At 44.7% G+C, this 25,746-nt stretch overlaps 1 protein-coding gene and 1 long non-coding RNA gene across 4 annotated transcripts in view; one reads left to right on the top strand and one right to left on the bottom strand.

The window, feature by feature from the left end:
* The window catches only part of LOC128583508 (uncharacterized), a 30,607-nt gene extending 6,845 nt beyond the window's left edge, over positions 1-23,762 (bottom strand). For 2 of the 3 annotated variants that reach the window (XR_008379467.1, XR_008379465.1), the window contains exons 1-3: positions 23,622-23,762; positions 20,631-20,706; positions 6,477-6,591 (exon numbers count right to left, since the gene is read on the bottom strand). This is a non-coding gene — a long non-coding RNA (uncharacterized LOC128583508). The remainder of the gene's footprint in view (positions 1-6,476; positions 6,592-20,630; positions 20,707-23,621) is intronic. The other variant, XR_008379466.1, reaches the window with a different exon arrangement.
* Positions 3,530-6,469, top strand: LOC128583501 (LHFPL tetraspan subfamily member 7 protein-like). Its single transcript, XM_053587702.1, has 3 exons — positions 3,530-3,876; positions 4,089-4,306; positions 5,177-6,469. Exons 1-3 carry the CDS (start codon positions 3,804-3,806, stop codon positions 5,363-5,365), a joined length of 480 nt encoding a protein of 159 aa, XP_053443677.1. The 5' UTR covers positions 3,530-3,803; the 3' UTR covers positions 5,366-6,469.
* Positions 23,763-25,746: the final 1,984 nt, after the last annotated feature.

Here is a 25,746-nt window from a genome sequence, read left to right as displayed (position 1 = left end):
TCCTCCCCAGGCCCAGCTTGGCCGTCTGTGGGTCTCAGCCTGGACAACACCTGGACCCAGATTGGATCAAGTGCCCTTTCTCCACGCCTGCCCCCAGCATCACCCGGGCTTTCCTGTGGTCTGGAGCTGTGCCTGTATACATCTGTCCATACATCCAGACACGCACATACCTGCATACGACAGGCATATACCTGGATGTACCTGCTGATCAAAAGGCAGCAAAAGCACACAACTCAAGCTAGACTCATACCATGTCACACTCAGAGTCTCCCCCTCCCCTGGTGAACCCATTCCTCCTGCAGGTTCCCCAGCTGGCATAATGGTGGCTCCACGGTCCCCTGTGCCCAGGTCCAGAGCCCTAGAGGCGCGTTGCCTCCCTGCTTTCCCTCCTGCCCGGAGCCACCCCGTCAGTACGTCTGGTCAACTTGACCTTTGTCCTTCACAATAGATTCAGAATCTGACCCCCTTTCCCTTGCCTGCCTTTCCTGCACCCTAGTCTGATCCACCCTTGTGGCTCACCTGACTTGACAAGGAGCTTTCTGAATGCTTCTCTCCAGCCTTCCCTTCTACCTGTTCCCCACCCAGGAGCCCGTCTTGTTCTGTCGCCCAGGCTGGAGTGGTGTTATCATAGCTCACTGCAGCCTCAAACTCCTGGGCTCAAGCGATCCTCTAGTCTCCTGAGTAGGTGGGACTACAGGTGTGCACCACCATGCCTGGCTAACTTTTAAAATGGTATTTTGTGTAGCGATGGGGGATTTTATTTTGTGTATGCTGTCCAGGCTCTCTCAACTCCTGGTCTCAAGTGATCCTCTCACCATGGCGTCTCAAAGTGCTGGAGTTGTAGGCATGAGCCACTGTGCTTGACGCAGAGTGCTCTCTCTAAAACTTAGGACAGGTCTCAAGACTGCCCAAGACTGTCTACAGACTCTCCATCTCACTCAGAAATGAAAAGCCAAAGCCTGCAAGGCCCCCCGCTCTCTCAGGCCTCATCTTTTCCAGCCTCTGCCATGCCAAGCACCAGGGCCTTTGTACCTGCTCCATCTTCGGCCTGAAATATTCCTCCCTCCCTGACACCCCGCCCTCAGGTCCCTGCTCAAAGTTCACCTTTTCTGTGGTTTTCCATGACCACTTCCCAATCACTCACTCTCTGCCTCCGTGCTTCATTTTTCTCTAGAGCACCATTAACATCCAGCATATAATATTCTGACTTGTTTATCTCCTTGCCGACTCTGTCCTTTGCTAGAAGGGAAGTTCCAGGAGGAGGGACTTTGTCTGTTTTCCTCACTGCCAAATCCCTAGCACCTAAACCAGTGCCTGGAACACAGTAGATACTCAGTAAGCATTTGTTGGATAGATGGATGGATGGACATATTGTTATATCCTGTTTGTCCGTCTTGCCCACAAAACTCTAAACTCCTTGAAGTCAGGGACTACGTTCTGGTCATCACTGTATTCCCAGGGGTGAAGGGTTAAGGAGTCACACCGGGCTGGGCACGTCAAAGTAGAAGAAATGAATGATCAATCTGGTCTTTTAAAAACTGAGAACATGGAAGCCCAAGTCCCTATAGCAGCCACTTCTAAACTGAGTCACAGTTCTCCTCCTAAGATTCTGCCTGTAGCTGAATATGACTCTTCTGGAATCATCCAGGCCCCCTGGACACAGCGGGTGGGAGAGCTGACCATGTCGTAACCTTGGAAAGCCCTGGGAACCCACTGGGGTATTTGGCTTTTATTTTATTATTTTTTTATTGGTATTTGGCTTTTAAATTAAACTTTAATACCACTTTGGGCTTAGGGCCCAGAGTTGGAGCCTGATTCCCTGAGTGCCAGCTCCACCACTTACTTCCTGAGCCTCAGTTTTATCATCTGTAAAATGGGAATGAGAATAACAGAATCTGCACTCATCAGGTGGCCATGAGGATTACATGCAAGAGGCACTGAAAGTGCTTAGAATGGGGCCTGTGAATGCTCAGGAATTGCTGACTGCTACTAAAAGTTAAGTACTGAGCAGGAGGAGAAAAGATTCAGTTCCTTTCAAGCTTCCCTTAGGTGGATTCCAGCTAATTGGAGCTTGGCCGGATGTGGTTTCAGGTTATTATGCCTCATTTAGGTTTCTGGGCACCTGGACTGTTGGCATGATTTTCCCAGGTGACATTGAGCATTATCTAAAGAACAAAACTCCTTTCAAGGTCAGAAAAACCTAGAGGGCCACTGGTGTAGCCTGAGAGAGGCAAAACCACCAGCCTAGGTGTATTCAGCTATCCCCAGCATCCTGGCTGGAATTACACCCCTCGGGATGCTACCAGCCCAAAGGAGAGGCTGATTTGAGTATAGAAGGGGAAAAAACAACGAAAACCATCCTCTCTCACTCAAGGGAGCACATCTCACTTGGTGGCAAGCAGCCAGGATGTTTTTCTAATCCCGGAGTAAAAAGCCCATGCAACTTGACCCTGACCTACCTTCTCAGGCTTATCTCTGCCCCTCTCCCTGCAACACACTTGCATTTTATTCCCCAGAACTTTCACAACAACTCCCACTCCCATTTTCCAGAGCGTGGTAAATGGTGAGTATTCCCATTTTCTTAGTTCACACAGCTGGGAAGGGGACTATTTGGGCCTCTCTGCCTCTTTCCACCACATCTCTCTGCTTGGTGATTCAACCCAATACTCTCTGCCCCCAGAGATTTATAATCTTCTTGTACATATGGAGAAACTGAGGCCCAGGGCAATGGGGAACTTGTACCAGGTCCCACAGCTGGTAAATAAATAGTAAAGGGCTGGTTGGCCTCCAAACCAAGAATTCTTGCCACATTTAAAGTGCTGCCAGGCTTAGATTGATAAAGTGAAACCCAAGGTATATAACCCAGTGGTCTGGGAAGTCTGAGTAGATGCTCTTGGCATAGTTGGCAGGTAGCTGCTTTTGACCCCGGGAGTCTTTGGGCAGGCTTACCCCTCCAGGCCTCCCTTCCAGCCATCAATGACAGGCTTGCTGTTATCAAACTGCCTTCTAAGCTCAGACATGTCATTGGTGGACTGAATATTTATATCCTCCCCAAAATTTATGTGATGAAATCCTATCTCCTCCCCAAAATTTATGTGATGAAATCCTAACCCCTAAGGTTGTCCTTGGGCTCTGCCTGTAGGAACCCGGACCAGGACGGGTGGAATAGGTATACTCATGACAACACAAACCCTAAAAACATTATGCTTAATGCCAGAAGTAGAAACCAAAGGTAAAACCTGAAGTCATACCATTTACATACGTGAGAAGTGCACATGTATTATATAACACCAATTTTGCAAAAATACCCCCAAACGCACATAAAAGAATTAACAGTGGTACTGGGCCGTGTGTGGTAGCTCACACCTGTAATCCTAGCACTCTGGGAGGCCAAAGCAGATGGATGGCTTGAGTTTAGGAGTTGGAGACCAACCTGAGTAAGATCAAAACCTCATCTCTACTAAAAATAGGAAAAAAAAACAAAACTAGCTAGGTGTAGTGGCACATGCCTGTGGTCCCAGGTCCTAGGGAGGCTGAGGCAAGAGGATTGGTCAAGCCCAAGAGTTTCAGGTTGCTGTGAGCTGTGATGCCACAGCACTCTACCCAGGACAACAGAGTTAGACTCCATCTCAAAAATAAAAAAAAGTCTTATTGATTAAGAGGCATTAGCTGTTGGACAGGGTGGCTGCTAGAAACAACATTATGTGTGAATTTTAAAAAGGCATGCTCCCCCCAACCCCAGTAGAAGCAGCCCTTTTGGGTAGAGAAGGCTTGATGGGCAGAAAGAATGAATGAATGAATGAATGAAACATGAGAGGTGCCTTGTTGGACCAGTGATGATGATTTACCATGCAGAAGGTGGAGATCTGTTCAAAGGTCTGTAAGTGCTAACATTTATTCTATTCTACTTCCAGAAATTGTTAGGGCAAAGTGTCTCCCCCACCCAACTACAGGCTCAAGGGGGGGCTAATGTCCTAGGGTCTGTCCCTAGCAGCAGATTCCTGGCTGGGGTCAGGGGGATCTGCCAGTCCCTGTTTCACCTCTTGCCCTGGCGGTCTCTATTACTAATCTTGCTGGTTGAAACCTAGGTCAACAATACTCCCTAATGGTGAGCAGCGTGTGGGCAGCTCTGGGGCTGTCCCTTACCTGCATCTCAGCCCTCAGCCTCATCTCCCCTGCGTGGTTCCAGACACACACCTTCTCCTTTGGTGTCCTCACCTACTGCTCTTCGCCTCAAGGTGACAGCTGGAACCAGAGCTGTGTGACCTTCAGGTCCCTCAAGGATATTCCTGACTTTGCTTGGAAGGTGAGACCTGGATTCACTGATTCCTGAGTCCTCTGGGGGCACAGTCCAACGCATCATGGGAGGGAAGCTCAGTGAATGGGATGTGAAGGGCCTTTCCTTGCTACCTGGGTGTCCCAGTATCTGTGAACTCACCCTTAGTCTCTCCTTTGAACTGAGACAGGTTCTCAAACCTGACAGCCTTTAAGAAACACCTGTAGATCTTTGCAAAAATGCCAAGTTCTGGGCTCCACCTGCATTCCCAAGGCAGTCACCTGCCCATACAGCACCTCTGTGCATAGGAAATAGCACCCCTTCTTCAGGACACTATACTGTCATCTGCTGGGAAATAGCTATAATCAGTATGCAAATCTATGATAACCCCAAAGGTATCTCCTAGAGTTGTGCAGTGTACAACCTGTGCACACCTACCTCGCCACCGCTCTAAGCACTGTTAGGTTTAGAAATGAAAGCTAAGTCCCTGTTGTGATGCATGTTACCAAGAGCAACAATGGGGAAAATGGGTAAGGACTCCTAGTTTGGTACCTCTAAGGAAGAATGTATAGCCTTCAAAACTGATCATTGCAAAGGTGGTGTAACAACACCCACCAGGTGCCTTTCCTGGTGATCCTGACATGTAGCAGGTACTTACTAAAGTTATAGTGTGGTAGCCAATCAGTCTGGATCTTAATTCTGGCTCTACCATTTAACTTGCTGTGTGTCCTTAGGCAAATGATGACAATTTCATGGACTTCTGTTTATATGTAAAATGGTTATAATAATAGAATAGACCTCATGGGGACATTGTGAGGACTCAGATGCTGGTCATTTAAGAAGCAGCAGCAGCATCCACTGGTCCCAGCCAAAACCCTTCCTCTTATTTCTCTCTGGCAGGTCTCAGCCGTGATGCTTCTCGGAGGCTGGCTGCTATTGGTCTTCAATGCAATTCTCCTCCTGTCCTGGGCCCTGGCCCCCAAAGGGCTGTGCCCAAGCAGGGTCAGTGGCCCAATGCCAGGGGTGCAGGCAGTGGCAGGTAAATACACTGGCACATATTTAAGTGCTGTAGACATATGGAATGAATGAGTGAATGAATGAATGAGCCTATGAACAGAGTCTGGACTTCTGGGTCAGACCTCAGAGATAAATCCGAGGATTGTCAACTATCTTGGTCCTGTAACAAGCCAGAAATTGAGGGAAAGAAGAGATGGCATCCCTAATGCCACCCATTCATGCCCTTACCCAACTCAGTCCTAATAATCTGTCCCCCTTGGGCCACCATGGTTGGGCAGGCATGTTGTGCACTACACAAAGATGCACATCCAAGAGCTCAGGAGATGCTCAAGTCTTGGCCATGCTGTACTTACTAAACTGTGAGCCTCAGGTGCTTTTCTCTAACTCACACATAGCTTTCGGATGCGGTGGCCTAAGTCTTGATTGCAACCCTCATTCAATTAATTCTCTCACCTGGGTTATAGCAATACTCCACACGGGGCTCCCTGCTGCCACCCTTTCCCCCTGGAGTCTGTCTGCCACACACTGGAAACTGAAATCAGATCATGCTAGTCAGCTCAACTTATCCACCCTCCAGTGGCTTCCCATCACCCTGAGAATAAAATCTAAACTCTTTTACCTGGCCTAAGATGGCTCACATGATCCTGCCCCCATTCCCTCTCCATCCGCATCTCTCCTACTCTGCCAGGCTCAGTGTGTTCCAGCCGTCCTGGTTTGCTCTGTTGTTCACACACCCCATTTTTGCTTCCTCTGCCTGGAGTTCTCTTTCTCCAGATCTTCTCATATCTCACACCCCACTTCATTAAGGGCGCTGCTCAGATATCACTGCCTCCACAGGGGGCTTCCGTGACCTCTAGTGAAGGGAGCTTCCCTCTCCTTATAATCTCCATCCTTTTACCTTGCTTTATCTATTTTTGCAGCACATCTTACTTACCTGAAATATCTTATCTACCTACTTGAATTTTGTCCACTCTTTTCCACTAAATGTCAGCTCCGTGAGAGTAAGGACATGTCTATGTGCCTTCTTATCACCAGGGCCTAGCACAGTGCTCCACACATCTTAGATATCCAGTAATTCCAAGTCACTGGAATTTGCTGAGTCAATGGGTAGAGATACGGTCCTTGCTCTAGGCTCTAGTGTCTAGTTGGCAGGGCTTGGGAGGATTAGGTGGTTACAACTCACTGGATATTTGGAACAATGTGGATGAGCGCAGGGTGGTAAGAAAAACTCCAGGAGGCATCTGACTCAGTGCATGCAGCATGTTGAGGCAAGCTTCCTCAAGGAGGTATCTCTTGACCTGAGTGTGGAAGGATGGGTAGAAGTTAACCAGAGGACAAGGGCATTTCAGGTAATGGGAAGATCAGGGGCAAAGGCAGGGAGACAAGAGGGCAAGACATACACAGGGAACTGAAAGTGGGCCAGTGTGGCTGGAGACACCGGGGAGGCTGTGGGGCATCCGACTCTTCTGTACCACCAGGAGTGCCTTGAGGCACGGAGGTGTCTGGTTCACTTCATTAGTATCATTAATGCCCACTACAGCACCGCTACAATTTTGAAGAATGAATGGATGAACTGATGGATGGATAGATGGATATTTTAGCACATGGATGGTGGGTGGATAGGGAAGATGGGTAGATTAGAAAATCACTGGATACATGGAAGATTAAGTGTGGGTCAAGTGGCTAAGTAGGCAGATGGATTAATGACCGGATAGGTGGGATGGAGGAATGGGGAGAAGTGGGTAAGATTATGGTTGAATGAATAGATGAGTGGATAGGCAGGAGGGTAGAAGGGTAGCTGAGTGAGTGAGTGGATTGAAGGAGCGATGAGCCCCTAAATAAGTGAATGAATGGATGGGGGGGTGGTAGAGGGGTTGCTAGTGGGTGGATGAGTGAATCCTGGGATGGAAGGTTAGCCCGGTGCCCTTTGATAGACAACACAGTAGCTTTCCTTCCTGTCATTTTCAGCCACTACCACCATTGCGGGCCTGCTGGTTTTCCCAATCAGCCTGGCTTCCCCATTCGCCAAAGCAGTCTGTGAAGGCTCCTCTGTGTACCATGGTGGAAGGTGCCAACCAGGCTGGGGCTATGTGATTGCCATTTTCTTTCTTTTTTTTTTTTTTAATTAAAAACACTTTATTGTTTAAAAATGCTAATGATCATTTGAGCCTTCATTTAGTCATAATCTTTTTGCTGGTGAAGGATCCTGCCTTGGTGTTGATGTCTGCTGACTAATTAGGGTGCTGATTGCTGAAGGTTGGGGTGACTCTGGCTATTTCTTTTTTTTTTTATGTATTTATTTATTTTTTTATTAAATCGTAGCTGTGTACATTGATATAATCATGGGGCATCATTCACTAGCTTCACAGACCGTTTACCAAGTTTCACATATACCCTTGTAAGATGCACCGCTGGTGTAATCCCACCAATCCCCTTCCCTCTCCACAGGTAGGTTTTTATCCCTCAGCCCCCACCCATTCTTCCCCTTTCTTGGTTCCCAATGTCCTTTACATGTCTTTGTACCCATGTGTACCCATCATTTAGCTCCCACTTATTAGTGAAAAACATGTGCCATCTGTGTTTCTGTTCCTGAGATACTTCGCTTACCATAATGGTGTCCAGTTCCATCCAAGTTGCTGCAAAATATATTATTTTATCCTTTTCTATGGCTTCATAGTATCCTTGGTGTGTATATACCACATTTTCTTTATATAGTCATGGATTGATGGACACTTAGGTTGATTCCATATGTTTGCAATTGTGAATGGTACTGCAATACACATTTGAATGCAGGTATTTCTTTGATAAAATTACTTTTTTTTTTCTTTTTATGTTACTTTTTTTTTTCAATACAATGACTTCTTTTCCTTTCAGTAGACTTCAGTAGTGACCTTGCTTGATTGAATGGAAGGTCTACTTTTATGTCTTTGGGGAATCTCCATACATGTTTCTATAGAGGTTGTACTAGTTGACAGTCCCATCGACAGTGTATAAGCTTTCCTTGTCTGTGGCTCTGCACCAACGTCTATTGCTTTTCTGACTTTCTAACAATTGCTGTTCTGACAGAGGTAAGGTGATTCACTGTGGTTTTAATTTGTATTTCCCTGATGATTAGTGATGGCAAACATTTCTCATAATTTTGGCCATTTGTCATCTTCTTTTAAAAGTATTCTGGTTCCTGTGTTTTGCCCACTTTTTGAGGGTTTGTTTGTTGATTTCTTGCTGATTTATTTGAGTTCTTTGTAGATTCTGGCTATTAGTCCTTTGTTGGATGTATAGTTTGTGAATATTTTCTCCCATTCTATAGGTTGCCAATTTATTCTTTTGATTATTTCCTTTGTTGTATAGAAACTTTTTAATTCTATCTTTTTTTTTTCTTTTGTGAGACAGAGTTTTGCTCTGTTGCCCTAACTAGAGTGCAGTGGTGTAGCACTGTCCCAGCTAGAGTGCTATGCCACTGCACTCTAGCTGGGGAAGTGGTGTAGGTCACTGCAACCTCAAATTCCAGGGTTCAGGGGATCCTCCTGTCTCAGGCTACTGAGTAGCTGGGACTACAGGCATGCACCATCATGCCGGGATAATTTTTTTTTTTTTTTTTTTTATTGTTGGGGATTCATTGAGGGTACAATAAGCCAGTTACACTGATTGCAATTGTTAGGTAAAGTCCCTCTTGCAATCATGTCTTGCCCCCATAAAGTGTGACACACACTAAGGCCCCACCCTCTTCCCTCCATCCCTCTTTCTGCTTCCCCCCCCATAAACTTAATTGTCATTAATTGTCCTCATATCAAGATTGAGTACATAGGATTCATGCTTCTCCATTTTTGTGATGCTTTACTAAGAATAATGTCTTCCACTTCCATCCAGGTCAATACGAAGGATGTAAAGTCTCCATTTTTTTTAATAGCTGAATAGTATTCCATGGTATACATATACCACAGCTTGTTAATCCATTCCTGGGTTGGTGGGCATTTAGGCTGTTTCCACATTTTGGCAATGGTAAATTGAGCTGCAATAAACAGTCTAGTACAAGTGTCCTATGATAAAAGGATTTTTTTCCTTCTGGGTAGGTGCCCAGTAATGGGATTGCAGGATCAAATGGGAAGTCTAGCTTGAGTGCTTTGAGGTTTCTCCATACTTCCTTCCAGAAAGGTTGTACTAGTTTGCAGTCCCACCAGCAGTGTAAAAGTGTTCCCTTCTCTCCACATCCACGCCAGCATCTGCAGTTTTGAGATTTTGTGATGTGGGCCATTCTCACTGGGGTTAGATGATATCTCAGGGTTGTTTTGATTTGCATTTCTCTAATATATAGAGATGATGAACATTTTTTCATGTGTTTGTTAGCCATTCGTCTGTCATCTTTAGAGAAAGTTCTATTCATGTCTCTTGCCCATTGATATATGGGATTGTTGGCTTTTTTCAGGTGGATTAATTTGAGTTCTCTATAGATCCTGGTTATCAAGCTTTTGTCTGATTGAAAATATGCAAATATCCTTTCCCATTGTGTAGGTTGTCTCTTTGCTTTGGTTATTGTGTCCTTAGCTGTACAGAAGCTTTTCAGTTTAGTGAAGTCCCATTTGTTTATTTTTGTTGTTGTTGCAATTGCCATGGCAGTCTTCTTCATGAAGTCTTCCCCCAGGCCAATATCTTCCAGTGTTTTTCCTATGCTTTCTTTGAGGATTTTTATTGTTTCATGCCTTAAATTTAAGTCCTTTATCCATCTTGAATCAATTTTTGTGAGTGGGGAAAGGTGTGGGTCAAGTTTCAGTCTTTTACATGTAGACATCCAGTTCTCCCAACACCATTTATTGAATAGGGAGTCTTTCCCCCAAGGTAAGTTCTTGTTTGGTTTATCAAAGATTAGGTGGTTGTAAGATGTTAGTTTCATTTCTTGGTGTTCAATTCGATTCCAAGCGTCTATGTCTCTGTTTTTGTGCCAGTACCATGCTGTCTTGACCACTATGGCTTTGTAGTACAGACTAAAATCTGGTATGCTGATGCCCCCAGCTTTATTTTGGTTACTAAGAACTGCCTTAGCTATACGGGATTTTTTTCCAGTTCCATACAAAACGCAGAATCATTTTTTCCAAATCTTGAAAGTACGATGTAGGTACCTTGATAGGAATGGCATTGAATAGGTAGATAGCTTTGGGAAGTATAGACATTTTAACAATGTTGATTCTTCCCATCCATGAGCATGGTATGTTCTTCCATTTGTTAATATCCTCTGCTATTTCCTTTCTGAGGATTTCATAGTTTTCTTTATAGAGGTCCTTCACCTCCTTCGTTAGGTATATTCCTAGGTATTTCATTTTCTTTGAAACTATGGTGAAGGGAGTTGTGTCCTTAATTAGCTTCTCATCTTGACTGTTATTGGTGTATACAAAGGCTACTGACTTGTGGACATTGATTTTATATCCTGAAACATTGCTGTATTTTTTGATGACTTCTAGGAGTCTTGTGGTTGAGTCTTTGGGGTTGTCTAAGTATAAGATCATGTCGTCAGCAAAGAGGGAGAGTTTGACCTCCTCTGCTCCCATTTGGATTCCCTTTATTTCCTTGTCTTGCCTAATTGTATTGGCTAGAACTTCCAGCACTACATTGAATAGTAAAGGTGACAGCGGACAACCTTGTCTGGTTCCAGTTCTAAGAGGAAAAGCTTTCAGTTTTACTCCATTCAGTAAAATATTGGCTGTGGGTTTGTCATAGATAGCTTCAATCAGTTTTAGAAATGTGCCACCTATGCCTATACTCTTCAGTGTTCTAATTAGAAAAGGATGCTGGATTGTATCAAATGCTTTTTCTGCATCTATTGAGAGGATCATGTGATCTTTATTTTTGCCTCTGTTAATATGCTGGATAACATTTATAGACTTGCGTATGTTAACCCAGCCTTGCATCCCTGGGATGAAGCCTACTTGATCATGATGAATGACTTTTTTTAAGATAAGCTGTAATCTATTGGCTAGGATTTTGTTGAGAATTTTTGCGTCTATGTTCATGAGTGAGATTGGTCTGAAATTCTCCTTTTTGTTTGGGTCTTTTCCTGGTTTTGGTATCAGGGTGATGTTTGCTTCATAGAATGTGTTGGGGAAGATTCCTTCTTCCTCAATTTTTTGGAATAATTTCTGCAGTACAGGAATAAGCTCTTCCTTGAAGGTTTGATAGAATTCTGGAGTGAAGACATCTGGACCAGGGCATTTTTTGGTTGGAAGCTTTTTTATTGTCTCTTTGATCTCAGTGCTTGAAATTGGTCTGTTCAGGAGGTCTATTTCATCCTGGCTAAGTCTAGGGAGAGGGTGTGATTCCAAATATTGATCCATTTCCTTCACATTGTCAAATTTCTGGGCATAGAGTTTCTGGTAGTATTCAGAGATGATCTCTTGTATCTCTGTGGGATCAGTTGTTATTTCCCCTTTATCGTTTCTGATTGAGGTTATTAGAGATTTTACTTTTCTATTTCTCATTAGTCTGGCCAATGGTTTATCTATTTTATTTATTTTTTCAAAAAACCAACTCCTTGTTTCATTAATTTTCTGAATGATTCTTTTATTTTCAATTTCATTGATCTCTGATTTGATTTTGGATATTTCTTTTCTTCTACTGAGTTTAGGCTTAGATTGTTCTTCTTTTTCCAATTCCATAAGATCTCTTGTGAGATTATTGATGTGCTCTCTTTCTGTTTTTTGAATGAAGGCATCTAAAGCGATGAATTTTCCTCTCAAAACTGCTTTTGCAGTATCCCACAGGTTTTGGTAGCTTGTGTCTTCATTGTTGTTATGCTCAAGGAAGTTAATGATTTCCTGTTTTATTTCTTCCTTCACCCATCTGTTATTCAACAGAAGATTGTTTAATTTCCATGCCTTTGGGTGGGCTTGAGCATTTTTGTTAGAGTTGAGTTCCACCTTTAGTGCCTTATGGTCTGAAAAGATACAAGGTAAAATTTCAATTCTTTTCATTCTGTTGATATTTGTTTTGTGTCCCAGGATATGATCAATTTTGGAGAATGTTCCATGGGGTGATGAGAAGAATGTATATTCTTTATCTTTGGGGTGGAGTGTTCTATATGCGTCTATCAAGCATAGTTGTTCTAGGGTCTCATTTAAATCTCTTACATCTTTGTTCAATTTCTGTTTAGAGGATCTGTCCAGCTCTGTAAGAGGTGTGTTAAAGTCCCCTGTTATGATGGTATTATCAGATATCATATTGCTCAGACGGAGTAAGGTCTGCTTCAAGAATCTGGGAGCATTTAAATTGGGTGCATAAATATTTAGAATTGAAATGTCTTCTTGTTGTAGTTTTCCCTTGACCAATATAAAGTGACCATCTTTGTCTTTTTTGACTTTAGTTGCTTTAAATCCACATGTATCTGAAAATAAGATTGCAACTCCTCTTTTCTTCTGAATTCCATTTGCCTGAAAAATTGTCTTCCAACCCTTGACTCGGAGCTTTAATTTGTCTTTTGAAGCCAGGTGTGTTTCTTGCAGACAGCAAATGGATGGCTTGTGTTTTTTAATCCAGTCAGCCAATCTATGCCTCTTCAGTGGGGAATTCAAGCCATTAACATTTATTGAGATAATTGATAAGTGTGGTAATATTCTATTCGTCTTATTTTGTGAGAGTCCATTGCTTAGTTTTGTCTTTTGCATCAGTGTGGAGGTTAGGTTCTGTCCTTTGATTTCTGAGTTCTTACTTTGCTGCTGATCCATTGTGGTGGTCAGTGTGCAGAACAGGTTGAAGTATTTCCTGTAGAGCTGGTCTTGTTGTGGCGAATTTCCTCAATGTTTGTATATCTGTAAATGATTTGATTTCTCCGTCAATTTTGAAGCTTAGCTTAGCAGGGTACAGAATTCTGGGCTGAAAATTGTTCTGTTTAAGTAGATTAAAGGTAGATGACCATTGTCTTCTTGCTTGGAAAGTTTCATTAGAGAAGTCTGCGGTAACTCTGATGGATTTGCCCCTGTAGGTCAACTGGCGCTTACTCCTGGCAGCTTGCAGAATCTTTTCTTTTGTCTTGACTTTGGACAGGTTCATCACAATGTGTCTTGGAGAAGCTTGGTTAGAGTTGAGGCGACCCGGGGTCCGATATCCCTCTGAAAGCAGTGTGTCAGAATCTTTGGTGATGTTTGGGAAATTTTCTTTTATAATATTCTCTAGTATGGCTTCCATTCCTCTGGGGCATTCTTCTTCCCCTTCTGGAATTCCTATAACTCGTATGTTGGAACGCTTCATAAAGTCCCATAATTCTGACAGTGAACGTTCTGCTTTCTCTCTCTTCTTTTCTGCCTCTTTTACTGTCTGAGTTATCTCAAGAACTTTGTCTTCTACCTCTGAAATTCTTTCTTCTGCATGGTCTAACCTGTTGCTGATACTTTCCATTGTATCTTTAAGTTCCCTAATTGACTGTTTCAGTTCCTTCAGGTCTGCTATATCCTTTTTATATTCTTCATATCGTTCATCTCTTATTTGATTCTGTTTTTGGATTTCCTTTTGGTTATTTTCCACTTTATTAGCAATTTCCTTCATTGTTTCCATCATTTCTTTCATTGTTTTCAACATGTGTATTCTAAATTCCCTTTCTGTCATTCCTAACATTTCTATACTGGTGGAATCATCTGCAGTAGCTACCTCATGGTCCCTTGGTGGGGTTGTTCTAGACTGGTTCTTCATGTTGCCTGGAGTTTTCTGCTGATTCTTCCTCATGAGTGGTTTCTTTTATCTGTTTCCTTGCCCTAATTTTCCTTTCACTTCCTCTTGCTCTTTAAGTTCTTGTGCCTGTGGACTAAGGGTTACAGGACCAGAAGGGTGAGAAGGTTGAAGAGCAAAAAAAGGGGATGAAAGAAAGGAGGACCGAGTGATAAGAAAAAAAGAAAGATAGAGAAAGGAGAGGGGGTGGGTATAAGGAATATTGACAAAAAGAAGAGAGGCACAGAAAGAGGGAGACAGGGCAATATAGGTGTACAGTAGGGTACTTTGACACAACCTTAAAAAACCCCACCTTCTGGGGGTGCCCAGTTGCGTGGTTCCCTTGAGGTCAGCAGCTCTTTGCTAACCTGATCCGACACAGTACCCCACCTCCACCAAGTAGAGAGGAAAGACAAAAATGCTATAAATCAAACCAAAAGAAGCAAACAGAAAACTTTACGGGGATAAAATTGGGTGAAAAACCAAATTATATCGGTAGAAACACTAGCAAAAATGAAGTTGAAGTTATTAAAAAAGGCAGCAATGGGAAATTATAATTAAACTAGGAAAATTGAGAAAGAAAAAGGGATCTGTGTGGAAAAGATTGAAATTAAAAAAACAAAAGAACATCAGCAACGTCAAAATAAAGAAACAAAAAAAACAACCAAACAAAAAAAAAAAAGAAAAAAATACAGAACCAAAAACAATGCAGTTTGTATATGTTATTGAATATTGTCTGGGCAACACGTGGTCTTCTGGGGTGTGAGATGTTAGTCACAGTTCTGATACGACTGGAGGCTGCTGATTTCTCAAACCCCAGCAGGTAGACACCCTAAATCTCTCTTTAGCCTACTTAAAAGGCACTTTGAACTTGTAAACTTGCTGAGCAGAAGCTTTCCCAGCTTTCTCACTGGAATCGCTGCTGAAGTGGCTATCCACTTACTCAGTGTGCCAAAACCGGTCTCACTCTGCCCCTGAGGGTTAGGGCTGCAAGGCGGCTCAAACCCCACCCTTAGGCTACTTGGTTGCTGGGTTACCAGCTCCCACCCGTTTGTAGCTCTGCAACCCTGAGGGCGGAGCTTGCCGGGGCAGATCACTGACAATGGATCCGGGTGACCCACCGCCAAACACTATTAGTTCCGTCTGGCTCAGCGGCTCTGACTGGGGCCCTAGACAACGGCCAAAGTTCTCCGCACTCCCGCTCAGGCCTTCCCCAAGGCAGTTCAACTCAGTGCCAAGTCCAAGGACATCAAAATAGTTCACAGGTAAGGCCTTTCTGGTTTGCAGTCTCGCTGCTACTGAACTTACAGTTGTGGGCGGGTTTAGATGGATTGAACACATGCGACCACTTGCCGGTTTTCCACTGTTTTTAGTCCTCCTCTTGGGGTCCAGAAGTCTCTCGCTGACTCCCTGTATCTTCATAGGAGTGATGATAGGCAGTTCCCACCAGCCAGAGATGCCTGGAGTCCTATCTCCCCAGACTCACGGTGCCCAGATGCAAGGAAGCTGTTACTCGGCTGCCATCTTGCTCCGCCCCCCTCTTTTGTTGTTTTTTTTGAGATAGAGTCTCACTATGTTGCCCTGGGTAGAGCGCCATGGTGTCACAGCTCACAGCAACCTCAAACTCTTGGGCTTAAGTGATTTTCTTGCTTCAGCCTCCCAAGTAGCTGGGACTACAGGCACCCAGTCACAATGCTTGGCTATTTTTTTGTCATTGTTTTAGCAGACCCTGGCTGAGTTTGAACCCACCAGCCCTGGTTCATGTGGCCAGTGCGCTAACCACAGAGCTATGGCTGCAGAGCCAAACTGTTCATTCTAAAAGTTGATCTATCCCATAATATTCAATGCCTGCCCAGTGAGCAGCGACCCTCCCCCAAAGTGTTAGATGTAGTGAGAAGCATGGGATTTTGAATCAGATCAACTTGTGCTTGAATTGTAGTTTTGCCTTTTTATTTCCTGTGCAACCTTGAGCAGTCACTTACCTTCTCTGAGCCCTAGATTTTTCTAACGAACTGTTAAATGAAAATAATACCTTTTTCAGTTCTATAGAACAGCATGAAAAAAGTAAATAAAGTTTGATACAGTACTTGGCTCATGTAAGTTATCAATAAATGGTAGCTATCGTTGTGATTGCTTATTTCAAAGAAATAGATACACTTTAATTTAAAACATAATGCTCTATTTTGGAAATGCTATGATGGTTGTTCTTTGAGACCATTGGCTCGCTGAGGAATTTGACATTGATGGAGCTGTAAGAAGATGCAGGGTCAGAGATTTTCAAATGGAATGGCCCTGAGATGCTTTCCGTGCCTCCTCTCTGATCATGAACCTCCAGAAACAACTACTAAGGCCACCACTCAGCCTTCGTTATCTCCCATGATGAGGAGTTCACCACCTCAGCAGGCAGCCTACTCCATTCCTCAGCTTTGACTGAGCACAAATCTGCTCAGCAATGATTCCAGCCCCATCGTCAGCAGTCAAACAAATATATGTAATGGCTTGTCTATGTGGCAACTCAGCAAATATTTGAAAACAAACCAGCAAGTTCACCTGCCTGATCTTTGCTCTGCACTATATAGCTATTCAAATAATCCATGTTAACACTGTCCAACAGAACTTTCTGGGTCAATGCTGTCCAAGAGAACTTTCTGTGATGGTACAAACATCTTATACTGGAGTTGCTCAAAATAGCAGCCACTGGTAGCCTGTGGTTACAGAGGAAGTGAAATGTGACAAGTGTGACTGAGGATCTGAAGGGGGGGGAGTTGGTTGGTTTCTTTCTTTTTCTTCCTTCCTTCCTTTCTTTCTTTCTTCTCTTTTCTTTTTCTTTCTTTTTTTTTTTTTTTTTTTTTGAGACAGAGTCTTCTTTTATCCTTCACCCTGGGTAGAGTGCCATGGTGTCAAAGCTCACTGCAACCTCAAACTCTTGGGCTCAGGTGATCCTCTTGCTTCAGCCTCCCAAGTAGCTAAGACTGCAGGCACCCACAATAATCCCTAGCTATTTTTAGAAACAGGGTCTTGCTCTTGCTCAGGCTGGTCTTGAACTCCTGAGCTCAGGTAATCTACCTGCCTCGTCCTCTGAGGTGGGGGATTACAGGTGTGAGCCACTGCGTCTGGCAAGATCTGAAGTTTTAATTTAATTTTAATTTTAATGGTTATATGTGGCTAAAGGCTACCAAACATAGAGGCTACCAAATGGAAGAGAACAGTTCTATATACTTCAGAAATGTTATGATTTTTGCAGTACAGATTTTGTATTCTAGCCTAAAATCCTGGATATGTTATGGGCTTTGTTTTGAATGGTATCTGATTTCTATATTTTTCAATAGGATATCTCTATGCTGGGATAAATGCTACTGATTTCATATCTGGAAGTATTGCTGAACTTTCTTTTTAGTTCAAGAGTTTTTCTGTTGATCCTGTTGGGTTTTGGTTTTCAAGAAAGATAAGCAAATCATCTGTAGAGATTTTGTGGGGGGGACAGTATCATTCTGTTGCCTGGGCTAGAGTGTCATGGCCTCATAGCTCACAGCAACCTCAAATTCCTGTGCTCAAGAGATCCTCTTGCCTCAGCCTCTGGAGTAGCTGGGACTGTAGGGGCCCACCACAACACCTGGGTAATTTTTCTATTTTTTAGCAGAGATGGGGTCTCACTCTTGCTCAGGCTGGTCTTAAACTCCTGAGCTCAGCTGATCCTCCCACCTCAGCCTCCCAGAGAACTAGGATAACGTGTAAGCTACCTCACCTACCTATCTGCAGATATTTTATTCTTTCCTTCTAGTTCTTACGCCAATGACTGTATTTTTCTTTCTTTATAGCATTGGCAGAATCTGACTGTACAGATCTGGCTATAGTCTTAGCCGGATTTTAGCCAGATCTCTAATTCTGCATTAACACGGTAAGACTTAAAGGTCTTCATCCTTTCTTTGTTCCTGATATTAAAGAAAATGCAGCTAAATTTTCACCTTAAGGATTAAATTTGTTAAGAGAGTGTTTGCTATATAATCATTACCAAGGCAAGGAAATTTCCTTCTGTTCCTAGATTGGTAAGACTTCTGTCTTATAAATAAGATTTGAACCTTTTAAAATTCTTTTTCTGTATTAATTGACATAGTCACATGATTTCTTCTTTCTAACTATATTGTTTTCAATGACACTGCCGTGCTAATATTGGGATGTTGAACTGTTCTGATATGACTAAGGTAAATTCTCCTTGGTCGTGCTATATAGTTTTAATACCCTATTGGATGCTATTGTGTAATATTGATTCAGATCTCTTCACATCTACATTAATAAACAGAACAAGACTAGAATTTTATTGTCTTGATATAGCTTTGGGATCAAACTTACCCAAGCCTCATAAAGTAACTCTCATTCTTTCATATATTCTAAAGCAACTTAAAAATGTTGTGTAAGAGAGGAATAAACTGGTCTTAAAATGTCTGAGGAATTTACCTGTAAAGTCACTGGGGTCTAAGTTTTCTAAGAGGGGAAGGTTTTATTACCATTTTAATTTCTTTAAAACATATCAGTCTGTTGAGATTTTCTATTTCTTCTTGGTGGATTTTGGCCTTATATTTTTTCTAGGAATGTATCTATTTCATTTTGAGTTTCAAAGTTATTAACGTATATTGTTCATAATATGCTTTTATTGGCTTTTTAAACAATCTCTGCAGTGTCTGTAGGAGATTTTTCTATTTAGAACCAGTGTGTGGCTTCTTGTCCTAGAGACAGTGATTCAGGCACTGCTGATGGGATATAAGGATGAATTTTTTTTTTCAGTGGAATCTACTTTGTGCCAGCCTGAGGGTACTATGGCAGGCACAGTCCCTGCCCTCATGGAACTGGCATCTGAGTTGGGGCGATGAACAGAGATGTGGGATGGAGATAAAGAAAACCAGAGGGAAAGGACTTCAGAAGGAGGGTTGGTTGGGAAGTCCCCTCAGCATGAGGCCAGAGGGAGGAGGCTCTGCCAAGCTCAGGCCCAGTGAGCACCCTCCCTTTACCTGTATTTTGGGTTAGTGAGGCAGGGAGTGGCGCAGGTGATGTTGACATAGACAATGGAGCCATGTCAACAGGATCTATCGCCCACAGCATGAAGTGGGAGGCATCGGGACACCAGCCACCCACCTCCACTCTTGGATACTTTTCCTTTGCCAGGACCCAGCAGCCTAAGGTTTCCACGATAGGTCTCCTTTATAAAGGACACACGAAGTACCTGAAAGCTGGTTTTTAACCAAAGCCAAAACCCAACAAGATTCCAAAGAGAGAAGACTGACGTCATATCAAGAGGCTTCAAGAAATCCACTTTCCCACACTTTCTTAGCCCAGGCTGGGGTCAATGACATGTTCACTTAGAAATAAAGCAAAGCACTCTACCAAGGGCCATAAAATGAGACTCTGTCTCTACAAAAAAAAAAAAAAAAAAAAAATTAAAAAAAAAAAGAAATAAAACAAAGCAAAACAAAATATGGATAGAAACTGCCACAGCCAAAAGCAGCTTAAGGAGATAAGGTGACTGAATGTACTGTGGGATCCTGTATGGGACCTTGGAAGAGAAAAAATAAGGAAATGTAATGTATGGACTTTAGTTAATAATAGTATATTCATATTCATTCGTTAATTGTAACAAATGTACAATAATGACATCAATATGTTCATAATCGGGAAACTGGGGGAATTTCTATATTATCTTTGAAATTTTTCTGAAAAATCTAACACTGTCCTAAAAACGAAGTTTATGAAAAAATAATAATGACAAAAACAGAACAAAACAGAAGGAAGAGTTGGTTCCTGGGCACAGGTTCCCGTCACACAGATGCAGACACATCTGTGACTTCATCTGACTCAGCATTCTGAAGGTCGGGACCAATACTGAGCCCATTATACAGAAGAGGAAAGTGAGGCTGAGAGATAAGGAAGGACTTGTCACAGGCCCTCTGTGGGCCGTAGTAGAGCTGGGATTCAATGGCAGCTCTACCAGTACAAGGCTGGTGGTTTTTGAACCCTGCACTGTGTGTATGCTTTACGGGTTGACTCCCAACATCTCTCCCATCTCAAGTTCAAAATCCAGTCCATGGGATGTAATGAGTTAAAATGAATTATTTTCACTTACCCTAAGCCCTGGGTGGATTCTGTTGTTATTTTTTTTAAACCGCCCTCTGTAATTCCTAAAAGAAACTCCTTCTCTACTGTTAATTAAATCCACTTCCTTAAATGTTTGCTGGGCACTCACTCAGTGCCCTTGAGGACACTTAGGTTCCTTAAGGGGACAACACAGCCCTGTTCTCAGGCAACTGAAGAAAGACCCAAAGGCAAGTCTGAAAGAAGCTGCTCAGCGCTGTCTGACTGGAGGGCCTGGCCAGCCCCATTATATCCTGAGGCCGTGGAGGTGTTTAGCTCCAACCTCACTTGGACGCTATGCTCAGGGGCTGCCTCATCTTCACTTTGCAGATGAAAAAACGGGCTCAGTGGGGGGTTTGTGCCATGCTTGTGCACAGGGGAGCTCAGATTCTAGCCCAGAGAAGTCTGATTCCAGAGCTCACATTCTTTACGACTTGGCAACCCTGTTCCCCTAAGTCCTCCACCCTTTTCTCCTGAGAAACCCCCTTCCCTACATCCTCCTCTGCCTCTCAGCCCCTACCAGCCTTACCTCGGAGCCAGCGCAGGAGGAAGTAGTCATCGGCTTTAGGCAAGGCGGGCAGCAGGTCCTGGACATTCTCCCGGAACTAAGGGTAGAAGAATACGATAGTCAATGGGGCTTTCACAACCTCTGGGGCCACCAACCCCATCTCCAACCCTCATCAGCCATCAGCCCTACCCAGAGACCCTGCAGCATCTGAGCTGAACCGCTTTGCCATCTGGGAATGGGGCCCCCTCCAGCCCACCGTTCCAGGAAGAAAAGCTGGGTCCTTCTCAAAATTTGGGAGTGCCCTCCCCCTAAAGACTCTTAATTCCTCAAGCTGAGGTAGGGGCCCAGCATCCCTATTTTTACAAGGATCCCTGGGTTATTCTGATGCAGGCCAGTCTGATTCTGCATCTTAAGGGTCTGATTTTGGAGGCAAGCTATTTAATCTCCCTCTGAGCCTCAGTTTCCTCATCTGTGAAATGGGGATAATGATAAACTCCTGCCAATCAAAGAAGTTTGGTATGTCAAGCACTTAATGTCCGGCCTGCCTCTAAGCAGATGTTGGATACACATGGGCACACATTCAGTGCAGACTGTCGGAAGCCCTGCACAGTGGAGACTTTTGGAAAAAATGAGAGGCAAATGTCAGCAGGGGGGAAATGACTGAAAGGGAAGCCAGGAATGCCTCATTAGGACATGTGCTGAAGCCAGGGGAAAGGAAGGTGACCAACCCGCTGGGGGGTGCCTTTTCCCACTGGCAGACTTTAAAGAAGTTCACCAGAGATTGAGGCTCATGTCTGAGACAGACAGGACACCTCACATCCTGGGGACTAAGGGAGCTGAAGGCAAGGGCTGGGTATAGAGGTGAAGCTGTGAACCAGAATTTGGGATTAGAAATATACATGAGGCTGCTGGGCACAATGGCTCACTCCTATAATCCCTGCCCCTAGGAAGGCTGAGGGGGAGGATCATTTGAGCCCAGTAGTTCAAGTCCAGCCTGAGCTACAAAGTGAGACCACCAACCTCTAAAAAAATAAAAATAAAAGGATGGCGCCTGTGGCTCAAAGGAGTAGGGTGCCAGCCCCATATACCAGAGGTGGCAGATTCAAACCCAGCCCCAGCCAAAAACTGCAAAAAAAAAAAGTTAGCTGGGCGTGGTGGTGTGTGCCTGTGGTCCCAGCTACTCAAGAGGATTGTTGGTTGTTGGAGCCAGGATGTTTGCGGTTGCAGTGAACAATGATGATGCCACTGTACTCTAGCCCTTGCAGCAGAGAAGACCCTGTGTCAAATAAATAAATAAGTAAATAATTTTAGAAAAAGAATCAAATGCGAGGCCATTCACCAAACTACCTTTAGCTTTAAAATAAGAGCATATTCGTGTATCGTCTACATCGTTAAAAATGCATAATCGGTAAAACATCTCCAGTGTTAACAAGGGACGTGGGCAACAGCCCCTGCCACGACTATCTGAACAGGCACCAGAATGGAGGTTCTTGTACAAACAGCTGCAGCCTCTGCATTCTGGAGGAATTTTTGGGGGGAGGGGAGGAGAGGGATTAGGACCTCTGAGAGGCAATAACTCTGCACCCACAACCTCTCCAGGTCACTGTGTTCCCTCATTTGAACCTCAGGCTGTGCTCTGAGGTAAGAGGGCAAAGGTCACACCCCTGTTTGTGCATAGGAAACTAAGGCTAGGGAAGTGGGGAATCTTCCCTGGGGTCGGAGTGAGGAAGAATCCACCCTCGGGGGCTATACCACTTTTAGAGTCAAACAGAAAGTCACTGACTTTGGGGAAAACTCCTCTTATTACTGCATTTATACAGAAAGCAGCATCCCGCAGTGTGACCAGAGGTGGGCAAAACTAAGCTCAGGAGGAATCTAGAAGGAAATGAAGCTAGGCATAGTCGTCCAGACCTCAGAGACCCTCCCTCACCTCTGTCCCTTCTTGCTACTCTTCTCTCTTTCCCCAATTTTAAAAATAAGCACTCATTATTTTTAAAGGATGGAAAAGATAAAAATTAATTTTTTACATTCTTTTTTTTTTTTTTTTTTTCTTTTGGTTTTTGGCCGGGGCTGGGTTTGAACTCGCCACCTCTGGCTTATGGGACCAGCGCCCTACTCCTTGAGCCACAGGTGCCACCCAATTTTTTACATTCTTAAAGCTCTCAGGCTCAGAGCATTCCTGTCATCATTCACCTCCAAAAGGCAGATATCAACTCCCCCCTGCGAGCACAGGGCCTGGGGTCATCAGCACCGGGGAGGGAGAGGGCGCACCAGGGGACGGCCTTCTCCTTCATCAAGGACACTTCTCAATCATCTGGGACCTCTCTGCTGTACTGGGGATCCTTCCTTCCCCTGTGGACACTACTCTTTAACCTGAGGCCCCTCCTTCATCTGGTGACCAGTCTCCTTCTCCTGGGACCACCTCCACAGACTGGAAGTGTGACCCGAGGCTGTGGAACGCCTCCCCCCACCCCCCCAATGCCACACAAACACACCACCACCAGCTCACAGTTTCCAATCCCTGGCCCCCACAATCACATCGCTCTGTGACTACTAAGGCCTGGACATCTCCCCTTTCCCCACGGTCTCGAGGCTCCAGGTCTAGCCTGCAAAACGTCTCAAAATCACCAAACATCTCCCCCATTTCCCTTTAATTAAAAAAAAAAAAAAAAAAAAAAAAAACAAGGTAGGGAGGCCTGGACCCTTAGGAGTGCGAGAGACACAAAAACAGGTGTTGCAATCTGGGCGTGAGACCTGGCGGTCTGTCTGCCCAAGGCCGCCCCTGTACCCTGGTGGCAGAGCCATCCCCTCCTTCCCCACAGCGGAGGAACACGAGCCAGGGTTGGTTAGCAGGTGATGGCTGAATTTGGCCGCCCCAAAGAGGGGCTCCTGTCCCGTGTGCCTCAGCAGGACAGAGGCGCTCTCCGGTCTGGGCGCTCCAGCCGGGTTGCGGAGCCAGGCTGCTGGCCGGGGAGGACCTTCCCAGCCCTCCCAGCCCATGATGCCCCTCACCCTGGCCAGCACCTCCTGCTGCTGGAGACTCAGGTCCCCAACTCGGCCGCTCATGGTGCCCTCAGGCACAGAGGGGGGCGTGGTGCAAGTGAGCCGGCCGTGTCTGCCGGCAGCAGCCGCCGCCTGCTTTTGCCAGGCGGGCCAGATGTTCTTGGTCCCGCCCCGGACTGGGGACTGCCGGTCCTGCCCCGCCCCGCCCCGCCCTCGGAAGCTGTTACCGTGGTTCCCACGCACACCCTACCTGGAGCGGGGAGGTGACCCTCGGAGGAGATCCAGAGCACAGACTCAGGCTGGGCAGCAGGTGGCCCCCACCTGTGCCTCCTCACTTCCAGGGCAACTACTGGTTCTGGGGCTGGGGAGGAGGGACTTGGGGAGTGGTGGTGCGTAAGAGACACACGTGGGCACGTTTCAGGGAACACAGCAGGATCCCCTTCTGAGCAAAATGGAAGGACTTTTTTTTTTTTTTTTTTGTAGAGACAGAGTCTCACTGTACCGCCCTCGGGTAGAGTGCCGTGGCGTCACACGGCTCACAGCAACCTCCAGCTCTTGGGCTTAAGCGATTCTCTTGCCTCAGACTCCCGAGTAGCTGGGACTACAGGCGCCCACCACAACGCCCGGCTATTTTTTTGTTGCAGTTTGGCCGGGGCTGGGTTTGAACCCGCCACCCTCGGCATATGGGGCCGGCGCCCTACTCACTGAGCCACAGGCGCCGCCCCTGGAAGGACTTTTTATAAACCTGGCTCAACAGGTTTCTAGGACATCCCCAGGACTTTTGCCTAAGGGACCCCCAAGCTCCATCCATGACCTTGAACACAGGCTGGGCTCTGTCAGTGTTCATGGGGGCTGCGTTCATGAGGGTGTTTGCAAAATGATTCCAGCCCTCACAAGATGATGCAACCCGGGGTTAGGCTGGCACATGTGCTCAGCGAGTGTTGGCTGTTAGGAATATAGTTTCAGAACTTCATTATTACTGGGGCTGACACAGAGCTGGAAGTTGCGGGGGTGGACATCCTGGGATGGCCCAGGTGGTGAGCTCCTGAGTAGGCTCCACAGAGGGAAGGCCACGTGGGAGGTGGCCAGGGTGCAGTGACAGACGGCTTGGGAGGCCATTGTGTGTCAGTGGCTGACAAATGAGAGTCAAGTGGAGCTCCCACTGGGAGAGGTGAGAAAACACGAGTTGGCTGGCTGTGCTTTGGCAAGGGAGAAGCAGGGGGGAGGTGAAGTCCAAGGGGCAGTAAAACAGGGCCCTGGAACTTTCCTCCTCTGTTCTCCCATGGAGTCAAACCCAGTGCTAGACTCAAGATGACAGGCGCAGTGGCCATGAGCCATGTGTGACCGTCCAGCACTGAAAAACGTGGCTCCTGGTGAATGGAGATGCGCTGCAAGTGTGACATGTGAACCAAACTTTGATGACCTAGTACTAAACCGTGTAAATGATTTTTGTTAATTTTATTTAAGTGATTACATGTTGAAATGGTGTTTTTTAATATAATGGGATGAATAAAAGATTAAAGTTATTTTCGCCCGTTTCTTTTAATTTTTTAAAAATAATTTTGAACCTTTTAAAACTGATAAATTTTACCTTTTTAGAGTAAAAATTAAAGTCACTTTACTTTTTACAATCTCTATTACCAGAGTGGTACCCGTGTTACAGTCAATGAACCTATAGTGACACATTACTATCACCCCAAGTTCCTAGTTTACATTAGGGTTCTTGCTTGGTGTTGTATATTCTCCCAGTTTTGACAATGGTTTAGTGACATGTATCCACCATTGCAGCAGAATACAGAATAGTTTCACTGCCATAAAAATCCTCTGTGAATCGCTTTTACTTTAAAAAAATGTAGCCACCAGAAAATGTAAAATTACATGTGTGGCTCCCATTTGTGACTTATGTTATATTTCATTTGAACAGAGTTTGCCCTGGAGAGATGTTAAATCTTAAAAGAAAGAAATCACCAAAAAAAAAAAAAAAATGCTAAAAGAAAGTATAAATGACTCCACATCTCTGGAAGGGCATGGTTAGTGCTTAAGAGCAGTGACAGAAATCACAAAGGGAAAGTAAATTGATTTGACTACAACAAAGATGAAACTCTGTTAAATAAGAGACAGAATTAAGGCACTA

Source organism: Nycticebus coucang, chromosome 4, assembly GCF_027406575.1.
Source record: "Nycticebus coucang isolate mNycCou1 chromosome 4, mNycCou1.pri, whole genome shotgun sequence".
NCBI lineage: Eukaryota > Metazoa > Chordata > Mammalia > Primates > Lorisidae > Nycticebus > Nycticebus coucang.
Note: the sequence above shows the minus strand (reverse complement) of the source record. Positions and strands in the feature narration are given on the sequence as shown.

What these genes read in the sequence shown, in the direction of transcription:
- LOC128583501 (XM_053587702.1), top strand. Translation starts at nt 3,804, where the DNA reads ATGAAACATGAGAGGTGCCTTGTTGGACCAGTGATGATGATTTACCAT. An exon ending in AGGTGGAGATCTGTTCAAAG is followed by an intron (nt 3,877 to 4,088) that starts GTCTGTAAGTGC and finishes GTTGAAACCTAG; the next exon opens with GTCAACAATACTCCCTAATG. An exon ending in TTCCTGACTTTGCTTGGAAG is followed by an intron (nt 4,307 to 5,176) that starts GTGAGACCTGGA and finishes TCTCTCTGGCAG; the next exon opens with GTCTCAGCCGTGATGCTTCT.